The 25,020-nt window shown below is 43.3% G+C and overlaps 2 protein-coding genes across 2 annotated transcripts in view; one reads left to right on the forward strand and one right to left on the reverse strand.

Annotated features, from left to right (window-relative positions):
- The first annotated feature begins 312 nt into the window (after window positions 1-312).
- LOC137293294 (cytochrome P450 3A6-like) lies at window positions 313-12,271 on the forward strand. Its single transcript, XM_067823898.1, has 14 exons — window positions 313-534; window positions 1,020-1,113; window positions 1,863-1,915; window positions 2,233-2,329; window positions 2,952-3,068; window positions 3,238-3,326; window positions 4,105-4,250; window positions 5,247-5,377; window positions 6,196-6,319; window positions 7,275-7,432; window positions 8,489-8,577; window positions 8,719-8,856; window positions 9,096-9,258; window positions 10,930-12,271. Exons 1-14 carry the CDS (start codon window positions 455-457, stop codon window positions 11,005-11,007), a joined length of 1,557 nt encoding a protein of 518 aa, XP_067679999.1. The 5' UTR covers window positions 313-454; the 3' UTR covers window positions 11,008-12,271.
- A 1,324-nt stretch (window positions 12,272-13,595) lies between these two features.
- The window catches only part of LOC137293310 (cytochrome P450 3A21-like), an 11,949-nt gene continuing 524 nt past the window's right edge, over window positions 13,596-25,020 (reverse strand). The window contains exons 2-14 of the mRNA XM_067823899.1: window positions 23,485-23,578; window positions 22,933-22,985; window positions 22,221-22,317; window positions 21,391-21,507; window positions 20,045-20,133; window positions 19,465-19,610; window positions 17,267-17,391; window positions 16,994-17,105; window positions 16,618-16,775; window positions 16,115-16,203; window positions 15,742-15,879; window positions 14,817-14,979; window positions 13,596-14,029 (exon numbers count right to left, since the gene is read on the reverse strand). Of these exons, the coding sequence (XP_067680000.1) occupies window positions 13,952-14,029; window positions 14,817-14,979; window positions 15,742-15,879; window positions 16,115-16,203; window positions 16,618-16,775; window positions 16,994-17,105; window positions 17,267-17,391; window positions 19,465-19,610; window positions 20,045-20,133; window positions 21,391-21,507; window positions 22,221-22,317; window positions 22,933-22,985; window positions 23,485-23,578 (1,459 nt within the window). The 3' untranslated portion in view covers window positions 13,596-13,951. The remainder of the gene's footprint in view (window positions 14,030-14,816; window positions 14,980-15,741; window positions 15,880-16,114; window positions 16,204-16,617; window positions 16,776-16,993; window positions 17,106-17,266; window positions 17,392-19,464; window positions 19,611-20,044; window positions 20,134-21,390; window positions 21,508-22,220; window positions 22,318-22,932; window positions 22,986-23,484; window positions 23,579-25,020) is intronic.

The following is a 25,020-nucleotide window of genomic DNA, read 5'->3' on the forward strand; positions in this document are numbered from 1 at the left end:
ATCCTAAACTGAAATTACCCCATTCTCCACCCCCACCGAAAGACATAGCTACAGGTTTTTTCAAAGTGAATGACAATAAGGAAACGTTTTTAGGATCTAATATCCAGTAACAACTATATTACACTGGAACCATACAGACAGTAAACTGCAGGTATGTTTTACGATCATATACTCGTGTTCTGTGTTATGTCCACGATGGCACCGTTGTAACGCTTTTCTCCGTTACTAAAGACGATGAGGAAATACAATTGTTATTCCGTTATCTATTTCCACTCTGACTGAAACTTCCCCGCTATAAAGCGTTCCTCGATGTACCCTGTCGTTGGTTACAGCTGGTTGTGCAACTCGGTGTGAGAGCGCCTGTCCTACTTTCATTGTGTATATAAGACTGAGCGTGTCTCTCGTCTGAAGCTGTTTAGCTAAGGCAACACCAGTCGCCTCCCGCAAGCCCTGCATGGTTGACACCATGGACGTGGTGACACTCTTACTGGCTGTGGTTGTGGTTCTCGCTTCACTCCTACTACTGGGATATATGTGAGTACATGATACTGCTTATGTGAGAGCGTAGTCACTTCGTACCTTCAATGATTAGCGTTAAAGGCCTGTAGCACGTGGTCAGCGAATCTTAACGGAAATAGCCGGTAATACCCGAGCAAGCCATAGACGTATCGGGATGACAAGGTTTGTGGTCTCAAAATTGCCGGGTTACATGGCAACGTCGATATAGCGTCTTTATATACCTGTGGATGTGGCAATAATGCTGAATCAATTTGTATTCCGATTCAGCGGGCGGAGGGGTAGCCGAGTGGTTAAAGCGTTCGCTCGTCACGCCAAATAACTTCGGTTCCATTCCCCACACAAGCCCATTCCGCTGTCCTCTGCTAAAAGCGGCATAAAACCATATTCATTCACCTAAGATTCGCTCTTCCCTTGCATATTGTAACCCTCCACGCAACAACTCTCTCTACATCTATCCATTTCCACACCTCATGCCCATTAAAGCCTGGCGGTTGTTTCAGCTACGCGACATGGACTCATGGCATGTTCCAGCAGATGGGGATCCCAGCACCTAAACCCGGGTTACTAGGCATCGTGAGCCGCTACAAGGAACAGGTACCACCTAATAACATGAGAAGTTCACCACAGTTAATGATAATCTTCATTTGAATACGACGTATGCTTAAGTTGGGAGGGAATCCCGGAGTGACTCCTGTGACTGACTCATGTCGTATCATATCCTCAAAACGAGGGTCGTGTGCTCATGACGTCAACCGACAGGTATCACTCCTAACAAATGGAAATGTAGCTAAGACTTTGATATTTATACGTTTCCAGGATGGTTAATAAGAACGAAACTAAAAGAATTGGCATGAATTTCCTTAAAATGTCCAAAAAAATGTCATCATATTTGTATTGATTTACATGTATATTTATACCCATTTAACAACACCCGTGAAAATCCGGGTTAGAATATATCGATGCTCATGTTGTTGATCACGGGATTGTCTGATTCAGACTGGATTATTTACTGACCGCCGCCATGTAGCTGGGATATTGCTGAAAGTGGGGTTTAACAGCAAACCAACCAACAATTCATTCAACAAAACAATTGGATTCTTGTCTTCTAAGCAATGCAATCCGATGTACAGTCATTCAAGCCGAATACATTCAATTAGAGACCGGCCTGTTTGCACAGGTTTCATTTTGTTGTCGACGGTAAGCACGGCTTCGATTCCCACCGGGAAACCGTTTAAAGCACATTTAGACTGGAATATAATATGAGAAGCTACGAAGAACCCAACTTACACATGCATGCACACACTCACTCATTCACTCACTCACTCACTCTCTGTTCTCCCAAGGGAACCGAAGGTTGTGACCTACAACTCGTGAAGGAATATGGCCGTGTTGTGGGGTAAGTACTTTTAAGCTACATTACACATTACCATAACGACTCTTTATGACGTCAGGGTCAAATTCCTTCATCTGCTCGAATATAGTTCTTGGTGAACGTCTTAGACGAGCAACTCACTCACTCACTCACAATTGTGAAGGAATCACGTGTCGCATAACCCAAGACTGATATTAACGTAGTTAGCACCCCATTGACCTTGAAAACTGCTTCCTAAACGACTGACGTTTGGAGAGAGTGAGGTTACAAAGGGGCGTAACCCTTTCGTGAACCTGTCCAACAACGCTTCACATGGTCACATTTTCAAGTCAATGTTTCAGTGTGTTCCACGGCAGAATTCCATCCCTCGTCATCTCAGACCCCGCCATGATTAAACAGATTTGCGTGAAGGACTTCTCCAACTTTGTCAACAGATCGGTAAGTTCTCTCAGATCGGGAAAATAGATGTTGTAGTGACCCAATAGTGGAGGCATGACTAGGTGGTCAGTTCTACCCGATCAGGGTGTCTGTCCTGGAGGGGTGGTGGAATGGTACAGTTCTACCCGATCAGGGTGTCTGTCCTGGAGGGGTGGTGGAATTTTACAGGTCTACCAGATCAGGGTGTCTGTCCTGGAGGGGTGCAGGGATAGCATTGTTGTTCCATCAGGAAAGGGTACCTGTTAATGTTAATCTGCCTAAATGTTTCCTCGCAGTGACTTTACATTTATGCCGCACTCAGCAATATTCCAGCTATATAGCGGCGGTTTGTGAATAATCGAGTCTGGAACACAACATTCACTGATCAACAGCATGTGCATCGATCTGCGCAACTGGGATCCGATGGCATCTGTTAACCACATCAGCGAGCCTGACCACCCGATTCCGTCAGTCGCCTCTTACGACAAGTATGGGTTAGTGAAGGCCAATATTCTAACCCGTGCCTTCATGGGTACAGAGTGAGAACATAACAATTCACTGCTGTATATTAGGAATGCATGCTGCATTTGTAAACATATTCTTCTCTCTGCTGTAACAGTGCTGACCTTTTGCTGTTTTTCAGACGTTCGGTCCGATCCCCAAGATCGTGATGGACTGTATCGCGGAGATCTACGACGAACACTGGAAGTTCATGCGATGTGTTCTCAGTCCCACATTCCGTACATCTAAACTGAAACAGGTAAATAATTCAACGTACACACACACACACACACACACACACACACACACACACACACACACACACACACACACACACACACACACACACACACATACAAAGATATATACACATAGAAGTTTTATGACGTGCGTGATGCCTTATTGAACACGCTGTGTTTTGTCTTCAGATGATGACGTTGATTGAGAGATGTTCCGATTTGATGGTCAAAAACATGGATATAGAAGCAAAGAAGAAGAAAAGTGTTGATATGAGACAGTAAGACTCGATAACAATTCATGTCAGTATTGTGTTGGCACTATATGAACTCTTGACTAGAACCTAGTGAGAATTACACGACTTCATGAAAGTCCCAAACCTTTGCGAAAATGTTATGATCGTAGACTTTCTTGAGGTTCTTGAGAGGCATTTAGAAGTTGGTGTTGAAGTAAAAGACAAATAGTATGGATGACAACTTCTTGTTTATTTGTATGTCACAAAGTTTTTGGGTTATTCCTTGCCCCCTTGTCAGGTGAATTGACACAAACAAGATCGATCAATGAGTATAATATTATTTACTTACTTATACAAGAAGCCAGTGTATGTACATGTATGTACAAAAAATAAGAAGAAGCGTGAGATGAGAGGGCGAGATGCACAGACACTGGGTATATAGTTCACACAAGGGAAGAGTCTATACAAGTGATTAGCAGATGCGGGTAGAAGCCATTAATAACGTGATCAACAACATGAGCATCGATCTGCGCAATTAGGGACCGGTGACATGTGTCAAACACGTTAGTGAGCCTGACCACCCGATCCCGTTAGTCTCCTCTTACCACAAGGATAGTCACCTTTTATGGCAAGCATGGGTTTCTGAAGGCCTATTCTATCCCGGACCTTCGCGGGTCAATAACGTTGTGACATGCAATAAACAAGAAGATGTCATCTTATATTACTTATATTACTTGTCTCTTACTTCAGACTTTCTTGTTGTATACATGTCTACCTGCCACATTGTGATCATTTGGACATTTTGACGCACTTGCTGCTGCAGTTTTATGGGCTGCTACACCATGGACGTCATCGCCAACACCGGCTTTAGCATCGACCTCGACAGTCAGTCCAACCCCGACAATGTCTTCGTCAAATACTGCCGGAAGGCCTTTAAACTGACCTTTCCCATAATCTTCCTGATTACATGTAAGTACGTTTGAAGAACGTCATCTCAAATTAGGAGTACACAGGGTGGAAACGTACCTAACATGGGGTTCGAAGCTGTTTGCAGCTGATCCAGAAAGTATCTTGCAACCATTTTGTAACTGGAACTTTAGTTTACAACTTCAAGAACGAGTCTAAACAACAGTTTGTACGTTCCTGATTTCTGCACGTTACTGACATTTGCCCATTTTCCTAAGGTCGGAGATCTGATTTGTTGTTCAGGTTGCTCAGTTTCCAATGGATGTACATCAAAGAATGACCAAAGAGTTCCCCCTTTTTTCGAACTTTCCTTCCCTGTAAGAGTTTGACCTTTCCTTCTCTGTAATTCTTACATCTTCCTAATTATCCCATCTTATGACAGAATGGAACACACATGGTTCCATGGCACAGTGGAAGCTTCGTAAGCCAGCACTCGTTGGGACTGAAGAAATAATCGGGTTTAGACAATGTATGAGACTTCTTAGTGATATGTTTGGACATGGCCCTGTCATGTTCCCTTATTTGTTACTGTGACCATTCTACGTAGATATGGACGAGTGGTATTCTGTGCTATCATTACAGCCAAATACTGAGGATGGCGTGATGGGGCATAGTTTGCTGGCAGAATGTCTGGCATATGTTACAATTGACTGGCTCGGGGACCTGATGGAAGTGCCAATACTATTGTATTGCACACGGTTAACGTCTTTAAATGTCATTTTAGAAGTTGTATAGATGAAGGAAAACCAAGTTCTATGGATAGTCAATTTCTTTATTGCAATGGGTGCGACGTTTCAGTGTAGATACTACCACCGTTATTGAGCAAGTGAGCAAGTCATCGCTTGCTCGATAACGGTGTTAGTATCTACACCGAAACGTTGCACCCATTGCAGTAAAGAAGTTGACTATCCACAGAACGTGGTTTTCCTTGCACACACAGCTGTCTGTCATGAAAATTAACTGACTCACCTTAAAGTTGTTTTTAAAACCGAATTCCAGTGTTGTTTCCCTTCACCAAGTCCATCTTTGAGAAGATTGACTTCCAGATTTTGGACTTCGACAAAGACAAGGCCAAGTTCCGTGAAGTGGTGAAACAGGTGATCGAGGACAGGAAGAACAATCCGAACCCGGTGAGTTACCACGAACACCTCTAACTCGAACACCTCTGACCGGAAAATAACGAGAGGATTTTAGATCGCAGAATTTGACAGAAGTAGGGATTTACTGTAAAACTGCCTTGAACCACCAGTAGCTCTTGACATCTGTATAACATCCCCGACTGCTCCTTATTTGGAATTCCCGCTTTTCTCCGAAGATATCTGATGGTTTGGTCGGAAAGGTTTCGAGGACTAGGCACCTGTCCTACAGTGCTCATTCCTGTGGGAAATAGATAGGTAAAACACCTGGATGAATCGGTCCAGAGCGCTCATGTTCTTACACTTTTGAGTCGACACCTTATGTCGAACTGAAGCGGGTATATCTATGTTATAATCGAGATACGGTTTTGTGGTGGACGTTGTTCAAAGTGTTTTGCAATGGCAGACTGTGACTGGGACCCTGCTTCCAAACGTCCAATGGCGATATTTTGGACCAGCAGCATTATTTACCTTCGCTTAGGTCGAACATTTCGTAACGAAGTGATGAATTTGGTTTGGCCTTTTATAGTCGATGCCAATACTCGCATGTCTAACATAATACATAGCACCATCGAGATTATTAACGGGATTCAAACATAGGAATTGTCGTAATGACGATTTCTGCCAAAATATATCGAAATATACGGCTGAAAACGAATATGCGTTTCTTTCTTGAAGAGTGTACCACTGTTACTGACGGCATCATATTTTATGAAACTGAATTATATGTTATTTACAACATGAAGCAATATACACAGCCTGAACCACACATTGTCAACCAAACTGACTCTATGGGGAAAATCTCCTCACAGCGCTACGGGGACATGCTACAGGCGATGTTGGACACCAGCAAGGAAGGGACAGAAAGAGACTCGGACGACGATTCTGATGATGATACTGAAACAATACTTGACTTCAAGTACTACAAGAAACGAGGTATTCACTTGTTAGTTCATAAGGTCAATACTCGTGTCATTTCAGGTCAGTTCCGAAAGGCTCGACAAAGAGCGAGATATTTACCATTAGTGCATTCACCCAAACTCGTGTTTTTCCGGGCGGTAAAAGAAAAGTCTCAGCACTAGTGGATATCAAGGCGTCCACACTGACTGGTGTGCTGCGTTATTAGACTTTTAATATGTAATAAAGAACTGCTTTACTCTGCCACCCAGGTATTCTACCTTTTCGTAATCTGCTTTAACGTGTGATTTGCCAATTGTATAAAAACCACATCTATGACACCAAGGCAAAATGATCTCTGAGCGAACAATCCCCACCCAGTTTACTTTATTATTTACATTCAGAACTGGCCTTTTAAGTTTGTTGTTGAAAACACATATGTTTTTATAGAATGCGTTGTTCACTCGCACAAAATATTTTGAAACTTCAGAGCTTATTGGTTCGTTATCCTTCCGTGCGGTACCTAATGCTGGGCACCCCTGAGGATCCGGGGTGCAATAGGCCTTCAGCAACCCACGCCTTTTGCGACTATTCTTGTCGCAAAATGCGACTAACGGGATCGTGTGGTCAGGCTCGCTAACTTGGTTGACACATGTCATCGGTTCCCAATTGCACCGACCGATGCTCATGTTGTTGATCAGTGGCTTGTCTGGTCCAGACTCGATTATTTACAGACCTCCGCCATATAGCTGGAACATTGCTGAGTGCGGCGTAAAACGCACTTACTCATTTTAAGATTCAGATTCCTAAGATGCATCGTGTCACGGCAGGAAAAATCCCGCTTGAATGATACGGTAATTTCGAAGCATACCTATGATGAGTATTAATGCGATTGAAACATTGGGAATACAGTTTTGATAACTTCCGTTATGGAGGCTCGGTCAGTGGACTGTATTCTCAGTGATGTCTTGATGGGTTCTGGAATATGTTTAAGGTCTGACGAACTACGAGATTTTCTGCAACTCTCACATCTTCCTCCTCGCTGGCTACGAGACGACCTCCAGGGCCCTGACCTTCACCGCCTACAACCTGGCCACGCACCCCGAGATCCAGGAGAAGCTGTACCAGTCAATAATCAAGCAATTAGGGCATGTAAGTACATTCGGGACAGCGAAAGATTGTACAACTCGATAATGTAAGTTTAATACATTGGAATTGTAAGACTTAGTACAACCGTGATCTGAAGGAAACTGTCCTAGGTTGGACATTAAAGTACCCATAAATACCCCACTGCTGATTAATGTGTGTATAACGATAAGATAAAGATGAACATATATATATATAGATTATTACAAAAGCTAGTATGTCATTCGACTTTACCAAAAGAGCTTGAAATTGTGTATTGCCCGAGCGAGAGCGAGACCAGTTCATAATTTTAGACGAGTTTCGTGTAAGTCGTATGATACACTTATTCGACTGTAATAATTTCTTGAGTATCCTTTTTATTCACGTTCATTTGTGCTGTAAAATACCGTAACCAAGTGATTGCTCTAATCATCGACGCCATGTACAATTGTTTAATGGCGTCACAGACGACGAAATACGGAAACAATACTTGCTGGGCAAAAGTAAAATGTGCACACGTGTACATATGACATATATGACACTGCTTTTGTTTCACCATATGGATAATAGAACTCGATATTTTAAAATCACTTTTCCAATAGTGGACCGGTGAGGATCCGGGTTACAACTGATCTTCAGTAACCCATGGTTGACATAAAAGGCAACTACCGGAACTGGCACATGTCATCGTTTCCCAGTTGCGTAGATTGCTGTTGATCACTGGATTATCTAGTCTAGCCTCACTTATTTACAGACCGCTGCCATATAGCTGGGCTATTGCCACTTTTGCAGATTGCGGCGCAAATCTAAACATACTCACTCACCCAATAGTAATACGATTCGGAGATTCGCATGGTGGATACTATCACCATGGACTTATACCATCATATGGACTGATGCCACCAAAATGGATTCCGTGGGCTGATAAGATCACCATGGACTGATACCATCACCGTGGACTGATATCATCAGCACGGACTGATGCCGTCACCATGGACTGATACCGTCACCATGGAGTCATACCATCATAATGGACTGATATCATCATTACGGACTGATGCTGTATATTTTTTTTCTGTACAGAGGAAACCCACGTACGCCGAGGTGACAAAGTTGCAGTACTTGGAGAACGTGTTCATGGAAACTCTAAGACTGTATCCCCCGGCATCCAGGTGAGCATAGATCCCGGATCAAGGACTCTAAGACCATCATGAATCACTCGGTACCTATTCTGACGTTGCATCATCCATCGCAAGGAAACCATTTATTCTATGGCAGTCCACTGTCACAGACTGAAACCTGATCTCTTCCAGGAACACTCGAGTTGCAGCCAAGAGCACCACCATCAACGGCTACAACATCCCCACCGGCATGCCAGTCATCATCCCCGTCTACGCAATTCATCATGACCCCGAGTTCTGGGCCGAACCGGAAAAATTCGACCCTGACAGGTATGCGATTTTCCTGTAAAGTTGCTCACAGGGTGGACCGTTTTGAAAGCGCCGTTTGGTCTGGAACCTACAGGAGTTACCCAAACATTGTACACCGAATATATTTATTGTTTATTATAATTTTTGCTTTATCTTTGAAGACCTTTGAGTACTATTTTGTATATATAACTATATAACTATATGACGTGTATAAGCAGTGATGAAGTCTGCTGATTGTCTGGGTTACTTGGCTGTTCAAGGTTCCTCCCCGAGAACAAGCACGAGTTGCACGAGTACATGTGGATGCCGTTTGGAGTCGGGCCCCGAAACTGTATGGGAATGAGGCTGGCCCTGTTGGAGGCCAAGATAGCGATAGTGGCTTTGGTGCAGAACTTCCGGTTTGTTGTAACTCCGGAGACAATAGTAAGTTGTTCAACCATTAGTCTATATTATATCCATATGCATTCCCTCACTAGGGGAACTACATATCAAATATTTATCACACACGTATAGGGACGCGGTGGGCCAGCTGACCAAGGCGCCAGACTAGTAATCTAGCGAGCTTGGAGGTCCCGAGAAAGAGTTCACTTGTGTAAAAAAATAACCTTGTAGTCAACTTTGTGTGCAAACTCTTTCAGTGCTGTCACAACCGCAAGTGTACACCTCTACGGTTCACAATCCTGTGCACTTAAAAGAACCCACGAGTGCGTTGGTAGATGACCAGATGCTGGCCTAATGAATTCGTGCAACCACCTAGTTGCGGGTCAACTTTCATTTCCAAAATGAAACACGAAGACCTGTTTTCCTGGCAAATATACAATCACTCCTATGTATCACGATTAGGGCTGCACGGTTTTACCGGTATACCGGTATATCGCAATACAATACGTATTGCAACATTTTTTACTAGAACCGGTATGTTGGGTAAAGAACACATATACATGTTTTTTTTAATTGTAATAATAGTTTCTAAAAACGTCTACTCACTTTCATTCATAGCAAATGATTCGCTTCGTAATCAATAGAAAAACGGCTCATTTTTTCAAGAAATTCTATAAAATAGTCCATGACTATGCAGCCTAATATTGACACTGTTGCTATCAGAACCATAACGTGTATGTTTAGGGACATAATGTAGAAAATAGGGTCGACATGTACAATTAATGTCATTTATTGTAAGATACTTAAGTTCCCAATGTATAGGAACATATCACAATACGGGTCTCTGATTCGCAATTGATCATCCAAAACTGTATTCCACAGGACATATTGCTTGTGTACATTAGACGATATCTCGTAGGAGATATCGCTCTGACAGTAGATTTTGCACAATGCTATGAAGTCATGAACTTGATGACATAACAATGCTATGAAGTTATGAACTTGATGACATAACAGTGCTATGACATCGCTGTTCTGAAAATCTAATGACGATACTGTGCTCAGAGATGTTCATTTTTCATTGAAAACTAATGAAGAAAGATTTTGGGTGATAAATAGAAACTCACTCCCGTGTCTACTCATATCACACAACACAAGTTGATAAAGGTAAAGATTTGTTACTTTATCAACCTGTGTTGATCTATTTGATATCAGTCGACACTTGGGTGAGATTCTCTATGTATTGCAATAAAATATATTTGCCAGTACATTACCCTAATCACAATACATCGTCATGGTCCCTACTAGCGCATGTGTGGTCGTGTGTGAGTGAGTTTAGTAATGATGTCGCTTTTAGCAATGTCAGGGCAATATCACGGCGGGGAACACCAGAAATGGGCTTCATATAGGTGGGGAATCGGCACCGGGCCGGGTCTTCGGCGTGACTAGTGAACGCTTTAACCACTAGGCTACCCCTGCATTGTAGGAAATATAATTCATTACACGTAACTATCATCCATGTGTGGTTTAATAATACATGTGGTAGTTAAACGTCACAATTCTCCATACCATGTTATCAAGCAGCAACGGCCTGATAGTACCCTGCTTTTTGACACAGTGGGTCATGGAGAAATCATTAACCCTTGTCATCACTGGTCTCCGTGATATTTTGTAGAATTCCGTTCACTTCCAAATTATATTTCCGTTTTTCAGGCCCCGGAACAGCTACAAAATGGACGTTTCATTAGACCCGAATCTCGTGTGTTTGTCGGCGTTGAACGACGTGAATAGAGCAGAACACAGCTGGGATCTTCATCTGAACTGCTAACCGTTCAAAGGAATGGGGTGTAACTGTGAAAGCGTTGTGACACAATGTACTGTGAAGGAATGAAAGACGCTCGAATTGATCCTGTGAGATTCACAGACAGGAGCTGTAGATGTGATCGGAAATGCTGGCTGACTTTGTGATGGTTCAGACCTGCGTGGCCGGATGGCAACAAACCAACACGTCATACCGCTATTTGTTGCGGAAGGCATGTATATAACTGGTTTCTATGTTGATCTATTTCTAAACAAGATATAGCTTAGTTCAAATAAAATAAAAGTCAAAGTCTATTACAGAGAGGATATTATATGAGTCCCATGCCATACTTTGTTTACGACACGGGTGCCTAGATGTTGGTATTTCCCTAGCGAATGTAAACATAGTATGATATGAGCGCGAGTGTAATATTCTGTTTATTACCAAAGTCATCAAATTTAGGAAAATAAACCAAAATCTACATTCAAACATTGGCTGGCGTCGCCGCATGTAGAACGCAACGTCAGAGAAGAAACATGACGTCGTAGCATTGTTCACGACGTCACGTCACCATATCAAAGTGATATTTCGCCTCAGGGCATCGTATGAAAAATATGAACCCCGATATTTTCGCCCTTGTAGGTTATAAATCGAGACTATTATATGAGTGGCCAGGGCATAGTATGTTTACGACACGACTGCCTAAATGTTGGTATTTATTGAGCGAGAGCGAGCGATATGCAGATGTTTAAGCTCTCATGCCGTAAACACAGTATGATGTGGGCACGAATATATTATTCTGTTCATTACCGAAGTTAACAAACTGAGAAACATAAACCCATATCTCTTTCCAAACATAGGGGGGCTACCCGCCGTCGCCGCGTGTGGAACGTTACGTCACAGAAATAAAAACGTGACGAAAAAAGAATTGTTCTTGACGTCACGTCACCCCGACAAAGTGATATTATAACCTAGGGCATCGTATGAAAAATATTTACCCCGATATTTTCGACCTCGTAGGTAATAAACAAGTGTAATACTGCCATACAAATATTACACTGCAGGCGAGTAATAATCTCTATATACATTTATTATGTCCGAATCAACATGTAGCTTAAACCATCAAAGGTTTTACCTCTTGTACAGTCATGTCAGCTAGAGATTGTTGGTGTTTTAGTCAGCAGAGTGTTATTGGTTGGAAATCGATATGAGTATTATCTTGTAGAATGTTTGCATTAAATGACTCTTCTCTGATATCGTCATGTTTTTGGTGTTAAATCTTGAATGGTTTGACTTGGATTAAGCTGTCTTTAGATGATGGTCACACGTGTAACGCCAGTGTCATATTAAATCAAATTTTACACAATGTTTTCGTCGATACAGCCATTTTGCTAAAGATTAGGATTTCGGAATAGCTAACCCTTTTAGTGAAGATTTTGGCGAACCACGTCGAAACCCTTTGTTCGATTCCATTTCCGAAATGTTATTCACAAATCTGCGATATAGCTGGGATATGGATACAAAATACCTAAGTTCTTCATCTGATATATCTAAGCCTGAACCCCCGATCCATTTGTATTTTACAAGCAATTATTGCTGAAGACCAATTATAACCCAGATCTTCACGGAGAAACAAGCATTTGTTGCTGAGACCAATTACAGCCCAAATCTTCACGGGGAGACAAACATTTGTTGTTGAGACCAAGTACGACCCAGATTTTCACAGGGAAACAAGCATTTGTTGTTGAGGCCAATTACAACCCAGATTTTCACAGGGAAACAAGCATTTGTTGTTGAGGCCAGTTACAACCCAGATCTTCACGGGGAGACAAGCATGCGTTGTTGAGACCAGTCCATGGGCCCCTGATACTGACACAGTGTGTAGAGCAGATTTTTAACAAATTTTAACAAATTTTATGGAAAACAGCCTCTTGTATTCCGTAGGTAGTACGTTTCGATACAGGTTCTTGTACGCTGTCAAGCAGATTATTGTACCGGTACGGTACAGATTCGTGCACGTCGCACTTATGAAATAAAAGATGTCGTCATCCATACAATTTGTTAATATTGTTCTCTCCAACTTCTAAAATGCTATAAATACACAACACCGTGCTAATTTACACTTTTCATGGGGGCACTCAAAGTCTGTGGTCTAGACTACCATTTGTCCGACTTCTATTCATCCGTGGTGGCTAAGTGGGCTAGACGACTGACTGACGATTAGATACCCAACTCTCAGAGTGTGTGTTCGATTTCCAGATGAGACTCAAAGATCACAGCCATCTGTTGATGAACGAATTAATGAGAGGCAAATGCTACGACATGCCTCCGTAGGTGAGCTTTTGGAGGGTCAGTGGGGTAGTCCAGTTACCCCTCGTGGGTGCAACATGTGAAACCAGTTCTAGGCGTACCTGCCATGACATTGCTGGCGTATTGCTACAAGCAGCGTAAAACCATGCTTACTCAAAGGAATTTCATCTAGTGTGTACATGTATTGTCATGGAGGAGGACGAACGTTGCCATATTACACACGACCAGATCAAGGGCAACTGCTTTCATAAAATACAGACACAGTAAGTTAAAATGCAACAGTTTATTAACAATGATGGCACATACCGTTGTGATGAACGGGTCTGTGACTTGGTGTATATATGCGATAATGATTCACCATCTGGTATGGTATAACACAGTTAGCTTTCATTGACCGCTATGGCATGGCGCGTTCTCCTGTTGTGACTGAGAAGTCCATGCTCCTGCAAGGTTGTTGAACAGTTGGAACATTGTAGAAACCAAAGAGTCGTGAATGATGGTTACGAACCAACCAAGGATCATATTGAAATAGAAGGTCAAATTGGAACAGATAGTTACGTGTTTAAAATCTGGTTTAGGTACTATTTTTGGTTCGGCATATGGTCAGCACACGCATGTACGTATCTAGGTTCTTTTGTCCACTCGGAGGTAGATACCGTTCAGTGCCCTCACGAATCCCCCTTTCTCCAGTTTGGGAGGAATCTGAAAAATTTCACATTTCTTTTTCTGGAGCACAATATTTCAGGCAGAACGAAGAGTACATGATAATGTTCATTAAGCAACTGCGTATTGTGTTTCGAAACAATCTGTACATGTGGAGTGTACATGGGAATTGGATGTCAAAAACTTGGAGATTTAGTCACGACAGCAGGACTAAGGGGGCGACGGGATGGCCTTGCGCAAAAAGCGTTTGCTTGTCACGTTGAAGATCCGGGTTCGCTTCCCCACGCGGGTACAATATGTGTTCAGCCCATCCATTTATGAGGACATTGCAGAAATAATGTTAAAACTCACAACTTGGATGTTGCCGAGTGTGGCCTTAAATAGGCAACAAACTGGGATACAGTCACACGTGCATTGCAATGCATGGAAACGTGGAATTCTAAAGGAAAGGACTTTCAATAGTAAGTGACTGGGTGATTTTCCCGCAAGACACTCGAAAATGTCTCGACAAGACAAACCCAGTTGACACGATAAGCACCATTCCACACTGTCACGGCAGCAAGACAGTCAGTCCTACACATTTGGAACCCCTATTTTCACAGGGACGGATACAGCTGTTTGAGAAAGGGGGTGCGCACTATTGGGAAAAGTGGGGTGCACACTTCATTTTCACCAAGGATAATCTACAACACCAGAGGGTCAGCGCACCTGTCTGACTGGATCCGTCTATGCTTCACCAAGTGACAACGGGTTAGGTGTAACCAGGGCACATTTCTGGTTCCTGGTATGATACTTCAGTACTTCAGTGCTAATGTATCTACTCTACCTCAGTGTCTGGCGCTGTTCGGAACCGGAAGTGCTGCAGAACTGTCACAAGCGCCATCTTGAATTCTAGAAACGCCAACCTCATGCCCACACAGTTCCGGGGCCCAATGCCAAATGGAGCAAAACAGTAGTCGTGCATAGCTGTCTTGTTTTCGGGTAGAAACCTAGGAAAAACACAGTGTGGTTTTGACTGAGTGATTCTTAGAGTGGATCAACAGGTTGACGTGGGAGAATGACAGGTACATATTATCTTAACGAATAATCCATTCATGACCAACTCGTGTTATTCCGAGACAAGCCAAGTACCGTCTCGTGCCCCATACTGGAACATCAGAACACAACTCCTTAAAACAAGAACGATGGAACTATACCTGTTTGCTCCCAAATGATATATAATATTACAGAAGCATTCGTATATTGTGTTGCTGTTTTTATTTATTTATTTATTTATTTATTTATTTATTCATTTATTTATTTATAAGAATTAAACAAGCATATCATATTTTATCTTTCACCACTCATAGCATTATCCTTAGTAAAAAAAATCACATATGGCAATAGAGTTCTGTTCGCTACGTATTTTGTACTTTTAATATGACGATATATATTTTTTATGATTTTTTCAAACGAAATGTTCGGTATTGTATTGATCAAAGCAACGCTAACATTACGCGCGTTCTGATTGATCAGTCGTATGTTCCCACATAACAAACATCGAGATTGGGGACGAGGTTTCTTAGATTTAGAAGTTACGGAAAGGAATGGTGACGAATGGAAATAGTCGTACTATTTCCGGTACACAGGTATTTTGACTGTCTGATTTCCAGATTATGATATACGATACACTGGATGATGATCATTATATGACAGTCTCCACATGAACAGCAAGAACGCGCCATGGGAAGTTGTCGAAAGTCGGCGCTCACCTGTCTGGCTGGAACTTTTCTGGTTCTTTCCAGAACTCCGGGTCATGGTGCATGGCGTAGATGGGAAAGTTGACGGACGTTCCGGCCTTTATCAGGTAGCCTTTGATGGTAATGTCGTTCTTAGCCATCCGAGAGAATCTGAGAATGACAGGAGCAGATATTTGAAGAATCCGCTTTCGAGGAAGTGCCGTGGATTGTATTTGCGAAACTGGACACGCTCAGCATAATATCTGTGAGGGCTTAATTACTAATCACGGATCCTGGCATGACAAGGAACACAACTTTGAACAACTAATTGCGGCGCCACAGTTCACATGGTCACCTAGATGTGCTGGTGCTACCCACACACTCACACACTGACACACACACTCACCTGGACGCTGGGGGATACAGACGTAGAGTCTCCAAGAAGACGCGCTCCAAGTAAGGCAGATGCATCACGTTGTCATAGGTAGCCAGTTCCTGGTTACAAGTAAACTCTCATCTTTACACAAACTACATTATCCATGACATCACGGACTTAGCTACCATAACTGAAAAATCCCGGGCTTACTGATGATTGTTGGAGAAAAGGTTGGGCTCAATACTATCTAAACATGAAGCTTTCTAACCTATCGGGCTTAGATGAAAAACATGGCTTGCTACGCGCCTCAACATGAATGTTAAAATAGGAACTACAATAGACGCACGTATTCAACAAAGTTCAACTTGTCAAGGGGGTGATACCATAATATGAACCGACTTTGTGAGAGTGTTTTTCAAAGGACACGTGCATTCAAAGTAGTTGTTTATTCAAGGCTGACATTTACTCGAGACAGACTTTTATTCACGACACTCGAGATTCGAGTTTATTTGAGCGTATATTTAAGGGAATACCTTCCCCAGATGCTGGTCGATTTCCTCGATGAGCTTGTCTTGGCAGTCGGGATTTGTCGCCAGCAGGTATGAGGCGAATGACAATGCTCCTGACGTGGTGTCATAGCCCGCTAACATAAACACTACCGAGTTGGACATTATCTCGTCATTCGTGAGAGCTGCAAGAGAGACACGTGTCTTATTTCATTCTGCATAGCTGCACCCCCTACTCCACCCCCCTTAACAGAATGTCAAAAAATATTTGTTTACGACTGTTTATATATCAGAGTCAAGGTTAACAAGAGCAGATATATATTTTCATGAACATTACTCGAATCGCTCAACGTACATTCCCCTCGTAATATTCGTAAAGCTATGTTGAGAGTGATGAACTTACGCCGTTTTCTGATCTTGCTGAAGTCCAGGTGGGCATTCTGGTCATCGTCTGCCTCCACTGTGTTCTCCAGAGTGTGGGTATTAAGCATGAGCTGGAGCAGGTCCGGTCGCTCCTGTAAACAGTGAGTGAGTGAGTGAGTGAGTGGATGCGTGCGTGCGTGCGTGCATACGTACGTGAGTAGGTGGATGCATGCGTGAGTGGGTGAGTGAGTTTCACCTATAGCATGTTAGGGCGATCCTGGAGGCATGAGGTGAGAGAGGAAGAAAAAATTACCGACGGGTTCTGGCGCCTGTCATCAATAGCTTTATCCATGACCTTGAAGAAGAATTCTCTACTGTTCCTCGACATGAAACTCCAGCCCAAGGCCTCGAACACATCCCTCATGAACGGGAACAGAACTGGAACGAACACAATCACTATGACAGTGTGATGTCTTACCAATACAACACCATGTATCGCTATCGACCAGTCCTTTGCTGAGACCCTTCAGGCGTGTTATTGTACTAGAGGTCTACATGCACAAAACGTTTTAGCGTATATAGCTAGAATGGTGCCATGTATCTAGCTCCCCTCGCTGGTACGAGAATAACACGAGTTATCAAGTTTTATTTTCTCTTACTGGTATCACTATCGTGCCTGTCTGATTGCCTTTTCCAATACATGAGTTGGTTACGGCAGGTAGATACCTAACTCGAATGTTTTACCCAATACATGGGTTGGTTACGGCAGGTAGATACCCAACTCGAACGTTTTACCCAATACATGGGTTGGTTACATCAGGTAGATACCCAACTCGAATGTTTTACCCAATACATGTGTTGGTTACGGCAGGTAGATACCCAACTCGAACGTTTACCCAATACATGGGTTGGTTACGGCAGGTAGATACCCAACTCGAACGTTTACCCAATACATGGGTTGGTTACGGCAGGTAGATACCCAACTCGAACGTTTACCCAATACATGGGTTGGTTACGGCAGGTAGATACCCAACTCGAACGTTTACCCAATACATGGGTTGGTTACGGCAGGTAGATACCCAACTCGAACGTTTACCCAATACATGGGTTGGTTACGGCAGGTAGATACCCAACTCGAACGTTTACCCAATACATGGGTTGGTTACGGCAGGTAGATACCCAACTCGAACGTTTACCCAATACATGTGTTGGTTACGGCAGGTAGATACCCAACTCGAACGTTTACCCAATACATGTGTTGGTTACGGCAGGTCGATACCCAACTCGAACGTTTTACCCAATACATGTGTTGGTTACGGCAGGTAGATACCCAACTCGAACGTTTACCCAATACATGGGTTGGTTACGGCAGGTAGATACCCAACTCGAACGTTTTACCCAATACATGGGTTGGTTACGGCCGGTAGATACCCAACTCGAACGTTTTACCCAATACATGGGTTGGTTACGGCAGGTAGATACCCAACTCGAACGTTTTTACCCAATACATGTGTTGGTTACGGCAGGTAGATACCCAACTCGAACGTTTTACCCAATACATGGGTTGGTTACGGCAGGTCGATACCCAACTCGAACGTTTTACCCAATACATGTGTTGGTTACGGCAGGTAGATACCCAACTCGAACGTTTTACCCAATACATGTGTTGGTTACGGCAGGTAGATACCCAACTCGAACGTTTTACCCAATACATGGGTTGGTTACGGCAGGTCGATACCCAACTCGAACGTTTTACCCAATACATGGGTTGGTTACGGCAGGTCGATACCCAACTCGAACGTTTTACCCAATACATGTGTTGGTTACGGCAGGTAGATACCCAACTCGAACGTTTTACCCAATACATGGGTTGGTTACGGCAGGTAGATACCCAACTCGAACGTTTACCCAATACATGTGTTGGTTACGGCAGGTAGATACCCAACTCGAACGTTTACCCAATACATGTGTTGGTTACGGCAGGTAGATACCCAACTCGAACGTTTTACCCAATACATGTGTTGGTTACGGCAGGTCGATACCCAACTCGAACGTTTTACCCAATACATGGGTTGGTTACGGCAGGTCGATACCCAACTCGAACGTTTTACCCAATACATGGGTTGGTTACGGCAGGTCGATACCCAACTCGAACGTTTTACCCAATACATGGGTTGGTTACGGCAGGTAGATACCCAACTCGAACGTTTTACCCAATACATGGGTTGGTTACGGCAGATTAGTTCCTAACTCCAATGTTAAATCCAATACATGGGTTGCTTAATACAGACTGGTGGCTAACTCCAATGTTAAATCCAATACATGGGTTAGTTAAGGTAGATTCTTGCCGGCTTTTCCAACCAACAGAATCGCAGGTTTCACAAGATCAAACTGAAAGTTGCTTAAGCCATATTTCATCAATATTTTCATATCCTGTGGCATATCAATAGATGTTTCTGATTAAAGTAGCGGTAAAATCTAAATGACAGTGTCACTGTCAAGTGAACGTACGTGACGTGACGTAGGGAAACGTGAAGCTGGCGGCCATGGCCTCCTTAGCGTTCTTCACGAACACGTTCCTGGGGTTCTCCTGGCTGTTCACTTCCATCCCAAACCCCGTGCTGGCGATCACATCCAGCGTGTAGCAGCCCATTACGCTGTAACAGTGTGTCCAGTTTAGAAACTGCAGTAATTAAAGGCAGCTATCGAGCCACACTGGAAGGCTGGAAGACCTACATAACATCTGACTAACGAACGTCACGGTGGAATTCAATTTCTACAGAGATTTACATAAAGATATCAGAGTAACATCAGCACAAGATGGGTGGAGGGTGGATGATGGCGAATACGGATCAGAAAACGCGTACATAAATAACCGAGAGAATCGCCCAGTATACTATACAAGGATTAGCAGGAGCATGCATAAAGAGTAATCCCCACAACGGTTTACTTAGCAAATGGACATCGCAACCCAGACAAGGTGTGATCACTTTAATAGCTCTGATGGGCACTCGCATTTAAATATTTAGAGAATCATGACACCGAAATCTGTTCAACTCTTCTTTAACACTTCACATACAACGGGACTCACTTTTTCATTTCGACGCTTCCTCCATCTTTAGACTGGCGCTCGAGGTTCTGGACCAAACTCGCCGTGCACTTTTGGATCAGCGGAACCATCTGTAGACAGTGAAGGTCATATACTACCGACAAGAAATAAGGGAACTAATGAAATAATAGCGAATTTAGCGTTGGGCAACACATTCACGGCGCCTTGATGGCATGCTGTTAATCAATTTCAGGATGGTTGCCCGTGGTATTGCCCGCCATTCCTCTTGGAGAGCTGCACCAAGCTGGGCCAGGTTGGCGGGTCCTGGGTCCCTGGCGTACACCCTTCGACCAAGAACGTCCCAGAGATGTTCAATTGGGGACAGGTCTGGGGACTTAGAGGGCAAGTCCAATGTCTGGATACCTTCTTGTCGGAGATAAGCGGAGACAATTCGGGCCCGATGTGGTCTGGCATTATCATCTTGGAATACAAAATTTCAGCCGATAACTCTAGCCAACTGAGCCACAACAGGACGCAATATTTGGTCAACGTATCGCTGACCAGTTATGGCTCCGTTAATGATGACCAAATCTGATCGTCTGTCATGTGTATTCCCACCCCACACCATGACACTACCACCTCCATATCGATCATGGTCAAGAATTGCTGCTCTGGCATATCGCTCCCCGCTCCGACGCCAACAACGTTTTCTGCCGTCTGTGAATCGTAGGCAAAACCTTGACTCATCAGAGAACATGGTGTAACGCCAGTGGCGCATAGCCCGTCCCTGATGCTGCCTAGCCCATGACAATCTTTGGCGCTTATGGTGAGCTGAAAGGGTGACACCCTTAAAAGACCGTCTTGCTTTCAGACGAGCTTGATAGAGTCGGTTTTTAACGGTTGAGGTTGAAATGCGTCTTCCAGTGAGTGTGCGGAATTCTCTATTGATGGCAGGGACCCATTTAAACCTAAGACGTAGAGCAATTAACGTGATGAGACGATCCCGTCGTGGTGTCGTTGATTTTGGTCCATTGTCATTGGATGTTGCGTTTGGGAGATACGCCACGATAACTGACCCTGTCACAGTCAAAGTCATCTACATTCAATTTCTTGGTTCCCTTATTTTCTGTCGGTAGTATATTTGGAATGTCTACTCCGAATAGCTGAATACATAATGAGTGTGTAAAGTTACATGTAGGTTTTACAAGTAATTTAAAATCATGAGGTCGAGTGACAGTATGGGCTTCACTCACTTATCCCGCGTCACGAATCGAATCTTTCTGGGTCATCTCGGCTTTAACGACAATCTAGTACTGATAGCCTGGGGGATGTCGGGTATCCTGGTGGCTGTAACGGGTGGTCGACAGCTAGCGTTGGTGGTAACGTACCTGTCGCATCTTGCCGGAGCTGAAGGTGGGGCTGAGGACGCTGCGGCTGAACTTCCAGTGGTCGTCCTCTACCACTGACACTGCACTCTTGAACACCTTGTTGATTGGCTCAGGTCGCTAAAGAAGAAGGATGATTTGAGTTTGTGATTGCGTGCGTCCATAAGACTTTACTCCGCTTTTACTAATATTCCAGCGGGGGACACCAGCTTGGTTGTGGCAGGAAGAAATCGCGAGACCCTATTATGATTTATTGTAAAGCCATTCGTAATCCAACTACTTTATGTTGTCGACGTGCTACCAAAGAACCACCTTCTCATACCATTTGCACATATGTACAGGATTCAGGATGATCTTTCGATGCATTACGAATGATTCATGACGATGTTGTGCAATGAATTCTGCATAGGATTGAAATCACACACACACACACACACACACACACACACACACACACACACACACACACACACACACACACACACACACACACACACACACACACATCTTACGCCCTGCGTTGATACAGGCAGCTGGTGTTGATTTAAAACTCCTTCCAGGAATTTAACAGTCATGTCGCGGTCGGTGGTGCAGGTGTCGATGAATTAATGAAACACCCTTGAACAGGTCACCGTGGTATCAGTTACTAATCAAAACCTCCACACATTTGGCGAATCAGACCCATTATAAGCCGATACGTGAAGCGCCGATATAAGGGACGCAATCTACACAGGGACTTTCAGGGTCTCCGACGTGTGCTTTTCACATTTCACAAATCCTCACAGGATTGCCAGACATGTAACAGACTTATAGTAGAGGGTGTTTTCATTTACCTTCCTGTTAGTGAAGTTGGAGAACTGTTTCACACAAATCTCTTTGATCATTTCCGGGTCAGATACCAACATGATGGGAAGGCGACAGTGGTAAATCCTGAAATATAACAAGCAATTCAGAATAGGCAGCTGAATGCGCTATATTTCTACTTCTACTACTTCTACTACCTCTAGTAGTGCCAGCATTAGTACTAGCTACTGCTACCACAACAAAGGTATTAGTGCTAACTACTACTACTGACAGTAATACTGATACTGCTGCTGCTACTACTACTACTACTGCTGCTGCTGCTACTGCTGTTGCTACTACTACTACTACTACTACTACTACTACTACTACTACTACTACTACTACTACTACTACTACTACTACTACTACTGCAGCTGCTGCTGCTACTACTGCTACTAGACTACTAATATTGCTACTGCTACTGCTGCTACTACTACTACTACTGCTACTACTACTACTACTACTACTACTACTGATGCCTTTTCCGCTACAATAAGGTGCCTGTGGAGTATAAGGATGTTTGAAACAGGCAAATGCAAATAAGGTCAACATGTCTTCCAGTGTACAGTCTGGGACTCTGTGCTATTCAGGTGTTTAAAGGGTACAACAGGTCCGATTGTTTGTTCAGAAATATTCTCACAGAAAAGGCTGTGACTCCATGACGGGTATACATATATGAATATGTCGTCTTTACAAACTTACCCCACAACTCTTCCGTATTTTCTCACCAGTTCCATGTCGTTGCCGATGACGCCCTGTGTCAACAAATATTTAAGTGATCACGTTCTGGACAGCACTACCTCAGAGTAATCATTTGCCCATTCGCATATCAACGAATCGTGTGATACGAACTTGTGGATGTACTGGTCGTGAAACTATAGGCATCGAATCTTTTTTTGGTCCATCACTGTCTGTGATTCTGATAGCATTTCAAGCATCTTGTTCTTTCATAATCTCCCCGATTTACGTTTAAGAGAGTGTACTAATTAGAACAGGCAGAAACCCAGATTTATGGATATCAACTTCTTTACTGTGGATAACACAACTTTTCGGAGCGTAAGTTTGCTCTTTTAAAATTTGTGTTATCCACAATAAAGAAGCTGATATCCATAAACCTGACTTTCTTATGTTTTCCACTTCTAAATGCCCTTCAATGACTTACAATAATCATTTCAGTAAATGATGTTCTGTGATGCACACAATCTATTAGAGCTACTTGGGGTTGTGTCGAATCAGTGTGTGTGTAGTTCTTACCGCCTCCTTATAGTTGCCCATGTTTCCCATAATTCCTGGCTTCGGGCCTGGGATACCCAACTTCCGGAAGTAGTCATGGCTCCATGTCACATACCTGTGAATTATTGCATGATGGTAAATACAGATGTAGACAGATATGATGACGTAGGTACGACATACCAACCGCTGTTAACCATAATATCCAACAGGGTTGCAAGTGCTCCAGGCGATCACGAAGGCTGTGCAGATTCCCACTATCTGCCGGTGATGTTAGTTCGAATCCAACATTCGCCATAAATTTGTCTCCTTTGAGGATCCAGGTTAAAATTGGTGGTCAGCACCAATGCTTGTCGTTAAATGCGACTGACGGGATCGAGTGGTCAGAGTGGCTAACTTGGTTGACACATGTCATCGTAACCCCATTGCGCAGATCGATGATCATGTTGTTGGTCACTGGGTTGTCTGGGGGAGACTCGTTTATTAACAGACCGCCATATAACTGGAATACTGCTGAGTGCCGCGTTACACCACAATAAATTACATCGCTGCAAGTTGTCGTCCAATAACAATACGTTCATCAATAAGAAAACATTTTTACAAGACTTGGATATGGTGACGTCACAAACGAAGCTTTAATGAATACATGGTATTTATCTTAATGGACTGTGTATATGATACTCTTGATAAGTGAGTGGGTAAGATTTTACACAAGCGAAAATGAACAAGTAAAATTATGAGGATTCACAGTCCTAATTTCACTCTATTTGATTTAATTTTTTGTTCAAAGGTGAAATTCGTCGGTACGTTTTCACTACAAACTATAGCAATGTGACGGTAATGGGCACCAGAAATGAGCTTCAGACATTGAACTCATGGTGAATGAAAGTCGGGTCCTCGGAGTAACTTGATAATAGAAACAGAGTTCTTGTTTCTTATGCGGACACAGAGGAGCGATTGCCTTTGGGTGTGCTTGTATATAGTACTAGTTCACGGTGACGAACAACAACAATACGCCTCACATTTTGGGATAGATTCAGTTTCCTCCATACCTCATTCAGCAACAGCCACGAAAACTGTTGATTTTTTCTTGCGTTGGTGTTGCAAAACGCACGTCGTAAAACGCGCACACGCACAAGCACACACATGCACATATATTATCTCCCTACAACCTCACCCAACACAAAAATCACACAACCGTACATGAACGCACACACCTAAATATAACATGCATGAGCAACATATGTCATATTTGGGATTTCACTTTCTTGGTAAAGTACAAATTCTAGTACTTTTTTTTTCGGTTGAGTCCCATCCGGGATTCGAACCCGCACCCTCAGAGTCAGGCAACTAATCGCCAGCACACAAAGTCAGCCGCCTAGCCCGCTCAGCCACCGCGACTTCCACAATGGCATCGTGTAATCATAACATGCATGAGATTTCAACACACACTAATATACACACAGACAGGTATGCACATGTAATGGCACACCGATAGTAGGCTTGCGCGAGCACCATAACCTAGCTCTCTAGATCAAGGCGGTGGGGTAGCTTAGTGGT

Source organism: Haliotis asinina, chromosome 1 (genome assembly GCF_037392515.1).
Source record: "Haliotis asinina isolate JCU_RB_2024 chromosome 1, JCU_Hal_asi_v2, whole genome shotgun sequence".
Taxonomy (NCBI): Eukaryota; Metazoa; Mollusca; class Gastropoda; order Lepetellida; family Haliotidae; genus Haliotis; species Haliotis asinina.

What these genes read in the sequence shown, in the direction of transcription:
- LOC137293294 (XM_067823898.1), top strand. Translation starts at nt 455, where the DNA reads ATGGTTGACACCATGGACGTGGTGACACTCTTACTGGCTGTGGTTGTG. An exon ending in GGAAGAACAATCCGAACCCG is followed by an intron (nt 5,378 to 6,195) that starts GTGAGTTACCAC and finishes ATCTCCTCACAG; the next exon opens with CGCTACGGGGACATGCTACA. An exon ending in GAAAAATTCGACCCTGACAG is followed by an intron (nt 8,857 to 9,095) that starts GTATGCGATTTT and finishes TGGCTGTTCAAG; the next exon opens with GTTCCTCCCCGAGAACAAGC.